The 10,904-nt window shown below is 52.0% G+C and overlaps 2 protein-coding genes across 2 annotated transcripts in view; both read right to left on the reverse strand.

Annotated features, from left to right (window-relative positions):
• Window positions 1-2,470, reverse strand: part of LOC123522350 (transmembrane protein 131-like) — an 11,827-nt gene extending 9,357 nt beyond the window's left edge. The window contains exon 1 of the mRNA XM_045295800.1: window positions 2,448-2,470. Within this exon, the coding sequence (XP_045151735.1) occupies window positions 2,448-2,470 (23 nt within the window). The remainder of the gene's footprint in view (window positions 1-2,447) is intronic.
• A 142-nt stretch (window positions 2,471-2,612) lies between these two features.
• The window catches only part of TMEM131L (transmembrane 131 like), a 167,993-nt gene continuing 159,701 nt past the window's right edge, over window positions 2,613-10,904 (reverse strand). The window contains 3 exon segments of the mRNA XM_045295801.1: window positions 2,613-2,911; window positions 4,171-4,334; window positions 6,814-6,938. Coding sequence (XP_045151736.1) covers window positions 2,613-2,911; window positions 4,171-4,334; window positions 6,814-6,938 — 588 coding nt within the window.

Here is a 10,904-nt window from a genome sequence, read left to right on the forward strand (position 1 = left end):
TCGCTACTCTCAATATTGGTCCTGAGGGGTTTATCTGTCCTGGATCCCTTTGTTTCCAGCCCTTATCTGTACCCATGTACATGCTCTGGTCTAGCTGGATTTGTAAGGTAGAACTGGGGTCATGGGGGTGGGGGTGGAAGGGGAGAAGAGCCTTAAAGAACTAGAGGAAGGTTGTATGTTTCATCTGTGCTATACTGCACCCTGACTGCCTTGTCTCTTCCTTGTGACCAAAAGACTTTTTCTCAACTCTTATATCCACTGAAAACAATAAAGCTCAACATTAAAATTAACTAATTTTTGAAGCAAAAGCTGTGTAAATTCTTCAGTTTTTTTCCTGGTGAAAGAAATTTGACTATATAATTATAGCTACGCCCCTCGTGGTTACAAAAGTATTGTATGTTCACTGTAAGAAATATATAAAACCAAATAAAATTTTAAGAGTATAACCAGGGCCAGCATCAACATTTAGATATATTTCCTGCATTCTCTTATGTGTACTATATGTACTATGTATATACGTGTTATCATAAATTTTAAAAGTAAACCTAGGCTCATACTCCATGTGAAGTCCTGGGAGTCACCAATGGTTTGTACTTGGCTACTGTGGCAGTTAGATGATTTTATGTCAACTAGACCCTCCTGGCTATGGGTTGAGTCAGGCCTGTCACAATCAGGTCAGCCTGACCCTGGGAACCTCCTTCACTCTCCCTGTTCCCCTTCCTGTGAGCTGCCGGAGCGCTGCCACGTTTCCCCCAACCCTGGATGTACAGGCCTCTGTACCCGCCGGCCTGTGACCCTCCTGCCCTCTGCATCACTGCATGTAGCTGCGTGAGGCTGAGGAGGGGCTCATGGACTAGTGTCGGACTGACGGGCTTGGGATGGACTGGGCTGGGACACTTTCTTGATATATAATGACTTCTTGATAGAAAGCTCTTTCTTATACATATATGAGTGTCACTCAATTTGCTTCTCTAGACAACCTGGCCTAACACAGACGTCAACCAAAAGAGTGGCAGTGCCCAGCAGTACCACGGAAGAAAGGCCTGGCGATCTGTCACAAGGATGACAGTCAAGAAAACCGTATGGAGCTCAGCCCTGTAACGACTGGGGTTGCCATGAGCCGGGGGCCGGCTGGCATCCACGCCAACAACTCCAAGTACACTATGTCTTGGTGCGTCTTTTATACTTTTTGCAATGGTGAGAGTGTTCTTCTGCCTAACTTCCAGATACAACTTAAGCAGCTCTGTACATTAGGCGGCTGTGTTAGCCATTCCCCCTACGACTGTCAGACTTCCTTTGCTCATGGGCTCTCCCCCAGGGCAAAAGCTGCACTACATTCTCTCCATGCAGACAGGGAAGGGGGATGGGTGGGGGGTGGGGTGGATGAAGGAAGGAGGGAGAGAACGAACAATCTGGAGCTGGCATCACTGGAGAAACCCTGCCTTCAGTGGGGTGAAAACCAGGCTTCCTCTGGCCAAGTAAACCACCCCACCAACAAACCCACCTGCCTTCTAAGTGCAAACTTCTTGGTGAGGGTGACACTGATCCCAGGTGAGGTAACATTGGTCTTGGCGGCTGACAAAGAATCTTACGTATGAAGCCTAACACGCACCCCTCACCATGAAACAATTCGGACTCCGAGACAGGACAGAGTAGAACTGCCGGTTAGGGTTTCCAAGGCTATCCTGTCTTTATGTGAGTAACCACCTCATCTTTCTCTGCTGGTGGCTTTGAACCCTGACACGACAGTGGTCCAACACTTAACCCTCAACACCCCACCTCCCAACAGAACCAGAGTACTATCAGGGGCTAGCTGGCAACCAACATCTACAGAGGGTTCAGTGGGGGTCCATCGAGCCGAGTCCAACCCACTGTGACCTTACAGGACAGAGACTGTCGATCTTTACAAGAGCAGACAAGCTCTTCCACCTCCTGAGGATCAACTGGTGGGCCCCAATTGCTGACCTTGTGGTTAGCAGGTCAACATGCAGCCCACTCTGTCTCCAGGGCTCCCTCCAGCGGAGAGGCAGGAGATGACAACAACAAAAATGCTGGCACACCTCCTGAAACCACACCCTCACTGTTGACAGGACTGACTGGACTGGTCTCCCAGATAAGAGCTTTTACCGCGGCTGCTGACAGACAGCACCTGCTCCTCCCAGTGGGTGGAGAGGCAGGAAGCTGGGGTAGGATATGCACTCAACACGGGGGCAGAACACACAGACCCCATCTTGGAAAATTGGCACCCACTTTCTCCACGTAGGATTGCCTCAAACCTTCCGTTTGTTACCCAGTGTGCTACAGTGGGCTCCATGGCAAACAACATCTAAAGAGGTTTCAGTGGAGGGTCGGCTTCACTCCAGGATCTGTGACCAGTAATTAAGTAAGGTCTGCATGTCCTCAGCAGCCCTATTGGGGTAGTGGGTTATATATATTGAGCCGCTAACCTTAGGCAGCAGTTCAAAACCATCATATCCTCCATGGGAGAAAGAAGAGGCTTTCCACGCCCATAAACAGTGAGTCTTGGAACCCACAAAGGCAGTTTCACTCTCCTATGGGGACGCTAGAGGTTGGATGGACTTGCTGGCAGTGAGAGGCGTGGACCGGTGTACTCAAATGTGCTGTGCACATGCTCTCCCAAGCTGGGGCTCCTGAGAGGGCGCCCAGGAGCCCTTCAGGACAGGGTGGTCCCAGAGACCCTGGGGGCCCGAGTGGCACTCACCGGCGGGCAGGAAGTGCTGCGGGGCCGAGGCGGGCTTCTTGTCCCCGTCGGAGCTGCTGCTGGTGCTGCTCCAGCTGCCCCAGCTGCCCCGGCTGGCTCGCACGCTCCCCGAGGAGCTGCCGCAGTCCGAGCTAGAATCTGAGCAGAACTTTTCCACGCATTTCTTCTCGGGCTGCCGGTAGTAACCCTCTGCGGGAAGGAAGGAAGAAGAAAAGCTGCCAACTCCCTGTAGAGCGCGCAGTGGCAGTGACGTCCCTGTGGAGAGCAAGCGAGGCCCGTGGGCAGTGACCGTGCGCCGGCTCTTCCTGCCAGTGCACAGCGCAACTCGCAACTCGTTTAGGGATAAGCCAGTCCACACTAATCGTAAGCTTGTTCGAGAAGTAGTTCTCTAACTGAAGCTCCCCTGCGGGCCTGGGGGAGGAGAGCAATGTTCAAAATGTTTGGTTGGGAGGGCCGGGGGGAGCACCTCAAGGTAGACCAGAGAAGGGTCTGGGGAACGGGAATGTTGGGATCACTCCCACCCCATGTCCAGTCCACGGTCAGCAGCGCCCTCTGCCCTCGCCTGGACCTAGCATTTCAAGTTTCTCTACTGCCATCCCCAGGGGCACCCCCGCGGCCCTACAGCAGAGCCGCACCCGGTTCTCCAGGAGCCCCTGGGCTCAGGTATGGGGGTGGCACACTTCTCACCTGGCTCCTCCCCTCCTTCCCCCCTCACCGAGGCCCTCCGGAGGGCAAGCAACCATCGTCCCATAGACTGTGCATGTGGGAGCTGGGGAACAGCCTACCAGGGCCTTCCCAGTGACCGTCCAGCCTCTGACAGCTGGACCCCGAAAAGGGACAATTTGGACCGTGGTTTTGGTGAAGAACGGAGACCTGGCGGTGGTGTAAGGGTTCTTACACACCAGCCTGCAAATCCCAAAGTCAGCAACTCGGAACCACCAGCCGCTCCACAGGAGAGAGATGGGCTTTTGACTCCCGGAAGAGGTACAGCCTCGGGGATTCACGGGGGCAGTTCTACCCTGTCCGATGGGGTCGCGATGAGTCAGCATAGACTCAATGGCGGTGGGTTCGGTTGGTTCGGTTGGCAGGGAATGGTGACTGTACCGTGGGACTGCCAGAGACCAAACCAGTCTCAGAGAAGCCACAGCTAGAATGTTCCTGACACGTGAGGATGGCAAGACTTCGGGCTCGCCGACTCTGGGCAGGTCATCACTAGACAGATAGCAGGGCTGGTAAAGCGGAGGGTGGGCAGTGAGGTGGGCAGATACAGTGGTTGAGATGGTCACAGTGATGGCATGTCACTCTGCCACAAGAGGTCACATCTCAGCCAGCCCGAGGATCACCAACCACCGGCTACGGTGCCAGCGGTTGGCCCAGGCTTCTGGGGAAACTCCCTCCTCCCTCACGGCATGTTCTTTCCCCGAGGCACAGCTACAGAGGCTGCGCACCTGCCTCTCCCTGCGCAGCAGGCCCACTTCCACGCTCGGCAGTTGCTCGCCTGGTCTCCCCAGGGTTCTCCAGCACGCACCAGCTTCTGATCGCCACAGCACCGCTCAGCTCAGGCCTTTCAAGTTCTCTGCACACAAGCTTCAGCTCGCCGTGTTCCGGGGGCCTGGAACAGCCGCGGAGAAAGCACACCCATAGTTTATCATGCACACATGTAGACTTCTTGTCCATGGTTCAAGGTGACAAGAAAAAAGAATTTGGGACAGCTTAAGGGCCTCCTTCCGCTTTGGGGGTCTGGTAGGAGCGCATGATTTGAATCTTAAAACTCAAATGCAGCTGGTTCCTTATTTTGCAGCGAGAAGGTTTAAAAGCCACCGGTGGGTGGCATATGAGAACCTAGGACCCTTGACAGCTTTCCATTGCTGTTTCAACACAGAGTATGATTTGCAATAGAAGAGCTTGGTCTCTGGTGTCTGCAGAGAGGTACATCTTATTAACTTAACTACATGCCCACTCATTCCTGTAATAAACATGACACCTGACACATGTTACTCTGAGAGGTGCAGGGACCACAGAAGAACAATGTGGAGTTCTTCCCATAGGAAGCTGACCATTGGAATAAGGGAGTTGACAGCTTCCTTACTCGACTGAACTCCTCAAGAAGAGGTAGTTGAGATACCACCCAGTGGCAACGTGTAGAGAAGGCTAAGGGAATAACTCGCTATGCACATGGTCCAACTTCAGTACCCAATGCTAGGCCTTTAGGATGGAGTGTAAGAAGATCAGGTACACACCATGAATCCAGATGGTTTGCCCAGTTTGTGGACAAGGTGAAAGAGCCACATGAACAGAAAGAAAAGCCGGGTAAGTAGACAGCCACTACCTGCTTGTTAAGCAGCATGCTCTCAAAACACTTCTCAGTGACAAGTGAAAGTTAATTTTCAACTGAATTGTTTCTTTAGCATGGAAATCTGCCTTTAACAAGAAGCCTGGGTTCGCTGTATTGTTCTGTTTATACCAGGCAATGACAGCCCGTGGAGTTTGGATGAAAGCAAGGAGTACAAGAGTTCCGCACAGTGGGACTTTTCTCTAAGACACTGCACTGCGACTACGAGGAGAATGGCCAATCCACGGCCAGGAAGGGGTGTGCACAGTGCTCCAACAGCCCCCTGCCGGCACTGTGAGTTAGGAGCAAGGCTGATGGTTCGGACCTGCCAGCTGCTTGGTGGGAAAAGGGGAGGCTGCCTGTTCCCATAAAGACGTACAGTCTCAGAAACGAGCCGCAGCAGCTCGACCCTGCTCTGTAAGGTCCCTGAGTCAGAAGGGACTCACTGGCAGTGGGTTCTGGGTAACAGTAGGTACAATTATGTTGTTCATATTGCGACTTTCCTTTAGAGAGTCAGAACTTGAGTTGCCTAACTCCAGCAGCAAAAGTTGGAGAACCTGGGGAGCTTACTACATACAACACTGGACCCCAGGCCCGGGCTCAGACTGCTGCTGAACGGGACTGACACACACCTGTGCTTCCCAAGCCTGCAGCCCTGTCAGCAAGGGCGGCCAGGCTAAGGCTCCCTCCCACGTGCCTGCTAAACTTGAACTCGGTGGAACCCTCTGCACACACAAATCTGGAACTGCCAGAGGAAAGCCAACAGATGCACGCTTGGACACCTACTGAGCTCCTAGGAAAGCGGATGGCAGGATGCCGGAAGTCAATGGCAGGATGAAGCCAGCCTGGTGACGGCCGGAAAGGCCTACTCAGCAGCCAGGGGTGGGAGTGAGCCTCCTATGACAAGGGGGGTGCCCAAAGCTTCCTAACCCTAGGAGGAAGCAGCAGGGGCGCGCGCCTCTGCGGGGTGGGGTGGGATGGGGGGCTGCATGTGTAACAAAAGCAAGCCAAACTCAGGGATGAGACACCCCTGGGCGGATTTGTAATCAGAATGTACACAGGACTGAGCCGGTCAGGGAAAGCCCCCAAGTGAAAAATTTACAGACCATCGGGCTTAGAGGGATGGTTCTCTCACAGGACAGTGAGAGGCTCCCCCCGAAATACGCTCCTCGTTTCCGAGAAGAAAGCAGACTCTCAGAAAGTGAGCTAGAGGAAGCTGGGTTTCCAAAGCAGAGTGTGCCCCCCCGCCTGGAAACCCCGCTGGGCTCTGCCTGCCCTGCACAAGCTCTGCAGCCGGCCAGCTGGCTGCCCACGCCTCCACTCCTGCAGCTGTTAGGGGCCTTCCTCTGGTAGGACTGAACCCCAGGGGGTCCATGAATGGTGACCCTTCTACCTCACTCCAGCGGAAGCCCAGCCCAGACTGCCCAGCGCCTGTGCCCTGTGCTTGCTCAGGCAGCTGCTCCCACGGCCTGAAGGCAGGCCACAGACACACGTGTGTCTCATGGGCAGAATGCACATCTAGCATGGAGAGATGGCTTTGCTATCCCACAGCTTTCAGCATTTGACAACGGCAAAGGTAAATTAAACGTTTAACAAAATTTAAAAACACACGTTCATTTTAAGAATAAACGTTCGTCTAAAACAAATAGACCCAAACAGACGTCTACAAACCACATATCATCGCCTGCACATCAGCGGAGCGGAAACAAGACTGAAAGGGAGAGATGCCAGGCCACACAGCAAAAAGCAGAGCACACACCTGGAGGTTGGAGTAACTCCCTTTTTCTTGTTTTTTCGACATGTCCGGTTTTTATTCCAATTTAAATTTTGTGTGTTTCCTCCCTTGTTCTCCTGAAGCTTCTTCTTCCTAGAAGGATCTTCTTGCTAGAGAGGAAGGAGAAAACGTTTAGGGGGTTAAACGGACTGAAAAACCCCTTTGTTGGGGTTTAAAAAAAAGAGTTTGAAGACCAGCTCCATCTAAGCCCGGCCTTTCCAGCACTGGTGAAGGCGGAGACCTGCGTCTCTCAGCGCCAGTTGGTTCTCCCGTCCCTCCTTTCCATGCCGCCTCCCAGTCCCAGCAAACAGAGAAGGAGAAAGAAAACGTCGCCAACAAAACTCCGCGGGGGCTGAAGAGGAGAACCAGCTGCTAAGAGTTTACAGTGAACTTGCCATGAACTTCAGCGGGAATAAATCCTCCAGCCTGCACCTGTAAAGGTGTAACTCACACGAACCCTACTGGTGAAAACTCCACTCAGGAGGAACTTGTGTATGACCTTGACGACAGCCAAATCTTCATGGAAGGCCTTAAAACCAGTTTGGATAAATACATTTTGGCTAAGTAAGACAAGAACATGCCTGGATTTTTGAAATGTGGTTCTAAAAAATGTAATTCAACCGTAAACCTTTACGGCAGCAAACATCATTCCCGGAACAACTGATGGCAAGTTTGAACCACCAACCTCCTGCTTTGCAACTGTTTCAAACACGGTGCCACCTCCTTCCACCATGCTGTTCCTAAAGGCCGGGTTTAGCGGCAGGTGGGGCGTGGTGACAGCTCTCACTGAGGTCCCAGGGTCGCTCAGCAGGTCAACAACCCTGCTGCAGTGACCTCACCGAGGCAAACTGTCCCAGGGAGCCCCTTCTTGGAGACTGACTGGTGACTGCTGCAGTTAGTTGCCATCAAGTCAGTTCCTACTAGTCTGTACAGAGACCCGTTTCCAAGGTGACCTTTCAAGAACAGATCACCAGGCCTTTCTTCCCACCTGCTTCTGGGCGGGTTCCAACAGCCCAACTTTCGGCTAGTGGAGAACTTAACTGTTCATACCCCCAGAACTTACTAGACTTTAGACACACAAACTGTAAAGAGCAAACATGAACCCATTTCTTATTGAGCTTTCTCTCAGAAGGGTGGTCCTAAAATGAGACTAGGAATCCCGTAGGGTTCTAACATACTCAAATCCAAGAGAAGTGAAGGAGAAAATTAAAAGGGTCTAGATCAGCAGTTCTCAACCTGGGGGTCGAATGACCCTTTCACAGGGGTCGCCTGATTCATAACAGTAGCAAAATTAAAGTATGAAGTAGCAACGAAAATACTTCTATGGTTCCTCACAACATGAGGAACTATATTAAAGGGTCACGGCACTAAGAAGGTTGAGAACCACTAGTCTAGATGATACCTATTAAGGGGCCCTGCTCGCCCCCTCAGAACAGCTGGTGCTGTCTTTATGCATCAGACTGCTAACCTCAAGGTCAGCAGTCTGAAACCACCAGCTGCTCCGATGGGAAGCGGAGAGGCTTTCTACTCCTGTCAAGAGCTACAGTCTGGGAGACTCACAGGGGCGGTGACACCGGTCCTCTATATAGGGCCCGTTTGAGTCGGCACCGTGGACAGAGAGGAGGTCCCTGAGGTTACTGAACTGTGTGAGCGGTTGCTATTCAGAGAGCTGCCCTACAGGGTTTCCAAGGCTGTACACCAATGTTTCCCAAAGTGGGAAACACTGCCTCTCCCCTAGGGGGATGGGGGCAGCACGCTAGCAGATACTTACACTTTAACCTGGATTGTGAACTACAGTACAAAAGTTTTTAATTTTCAAGTTTCCCCCCCCTGAAAGGGGGAAGAGAAGTCAAATTAAATTTGGGAACCTGTGCCCTTCAGAAACCTTTGTTTTTTTCCCCATGGGGCTACTGGCAGATTTGACCCACTGATCTCTCGGCCAGCAGTCAAGCACTTAACAATGCACCACCAGGGCGACATCCACAGCCTCCTACTCCTGTTGAACATGGTGTGCTACGAAAACACACCAGCGCTACAAACACAGGACGCCGAGCTGCAGACACCACGAGGCTATGGAGTGCTTTCTTCTCCCCAGGCCCCTTTCCCCTCTTAACATGCAAACCTTCACTTTTCTTATAAACACGACAAGTTAAACACACAGAGTCCTCTCCAAAAAGACTGCATGTCAGCTGCTTAAATGTGATGCTAAACAGGTATTAAAGATCTGCCGGCGTGAACCAACCAGTTTTATTCATGCATTTCTCACTCCTGCATTTCTGTGAATGAACCCCCCTTCTCCCTCAAGGGCTGAGAAAGGCTTTTCAAACCTGGCCGGTGTCTGAGCGTCTCTGTCTTACCAGCGTCACGGTCCGGTACAGCGGTCTCATGCAGACGAGGCATGAGCTACTCAGCAGTCACTCACACTCGGCTGCCTTTCTCAAGCCCGTCTGGTACAAGCGTCATCTCAGACGGGCAGGAGGGCATGGGACTGCGGGGTGATGGGACTTCTCGGTCAGAAGTGCCAGGTTCCCTCTGAGGGGAAGGACAGTGCAGAGCAGGGCAAGCTGCTCTCGGGTGTGAACGGAATGACCAGGAACAGGGCCCATCAACCCAACACCAAACCACTGCCATTAAGTCAATGCCAACACGCAGCAGCTCTACAGGACAGAGTAGAACTGCCCCGTGGTGTCTGAGTCTGACTCTTCAGGGGGTAAAAAGCCTCATCTTTCTCCCAAGGAGCAGTGGGTGGTTTCAAACGCACGGACGAGAGAGCAGAAGGGCCACATCATGAACAACGAAAAGCAGTCCTTTCTCTGGGGCGGCCTTTGGAGGGGCAATGTCTAAAACCAAGAGAAATTGGGCAGCAGCTTGCGATCTCTCCCTCTCGAGAGGGTCAGAGGGAGCCCCGAGCCAAGGCGGCAGGCGCCCGGTGAGAGAGCGGCTCTGCAGGCAGGAAGGAGAGGAGGGGCCACAGCCACACACTTGAGAGGTCAAGTCGGAGTCGAGCGGTCTCTCAGCTCTCTGCCGGGCTCTCCCCATCAGGAAGGCTGGGCTGACCAGGTAACCGAGACTAAAGTACTTCCCCCACCAAGGAGACCATGAAGAGTCACAATCCTGACCCTGGGTGACTCTGAGGCCACACGTTTGTTGCTGCTGAGTTGGCTCCAACTCAGGGCCTACTGTGTGCAGAGTAGAAGCATGCACCACAGCGTCTTCCTTGGCCATTCTTTGGAAGTCAGGTCGCCAAGTCCTTACTCCTCAGGGGCTTCTGGAAGCACTCAAACCCCCAATCTTTCTCTTCACAGCGGAGTGTGGGAACCATTTGCCATTAATTAGGGGCTCTGAGGCAAACATTGTATGGTTTGAGTCTGGGGGAAAAATTAGGCAAGTTAGTTAGCCTTTCTCTGCCTCAGTTTACTGGTTATGTCTTCTCAGAGGGTTGTTGTAAGGATTACATGATCTGGCAGCTGACATAAGAGTCAGCAATTAGCATCACTCTCTTGGAATGACAGGGACTAGCAAAATCCTCTGATCTCCCTGGTACAGCGCTCCCTCACTGGGGTGGGGCAGGGAATGCATGCCGAACTAAGCTTTAGTAGAAGCAGAAGAGCACACCACAGCAGAGAAACCACACTGGCTGTCCAAGAAACTCTTAAAGGCACAGAGCACAAGTCCAAACCACGAAAAATAAAAAAGGGCAAACTAAGGGAAAATTTTAAAGATACATGAGATCAGAGATAGACGGGGAGTTAAAACACCTTCGCATTTTTACAGAAAAGGGGGGGGGGCACTAATGCTCAGTAGAAAACTGAGCCATGAGCATAAAGATTCCCAAAAGAAATCTAAAAGGCCACAGAACATTACGCATTCATTGAAGATATTTCGTAATAAAATGCTTTTAAGAAAGACAGATGAGAGATCAGCTCGTATCACCTCACTTCAGTTTTTAGAGCCCACATGGGTTGACATGCATGGTGATGTCCGCAAACATACTTGGACAGCTGAGTGCTATTGTCAGTAGCTGCTCCGCGTAGTAAGAATTGGAATGGGTTGGACATTTACTTATTTACCTTTTA

This window comes from Echinops telfairi, unplaced genomic scaffold, assembly GCF_000313985.2.
Source record: "Echinops telfairi isolate 266 unplaced genomic scaffold, ASM31398v2 ScPeMD7_5868;HRSCAF=6743_1, whole genome shotgun sequence".
Classification (NCBI taxonomy): Eukaryota; Metazoa; Chordata; class Mammalia; order Afrosoricida; family Tenrecidae; genus Echinops; species Echinops telfairi.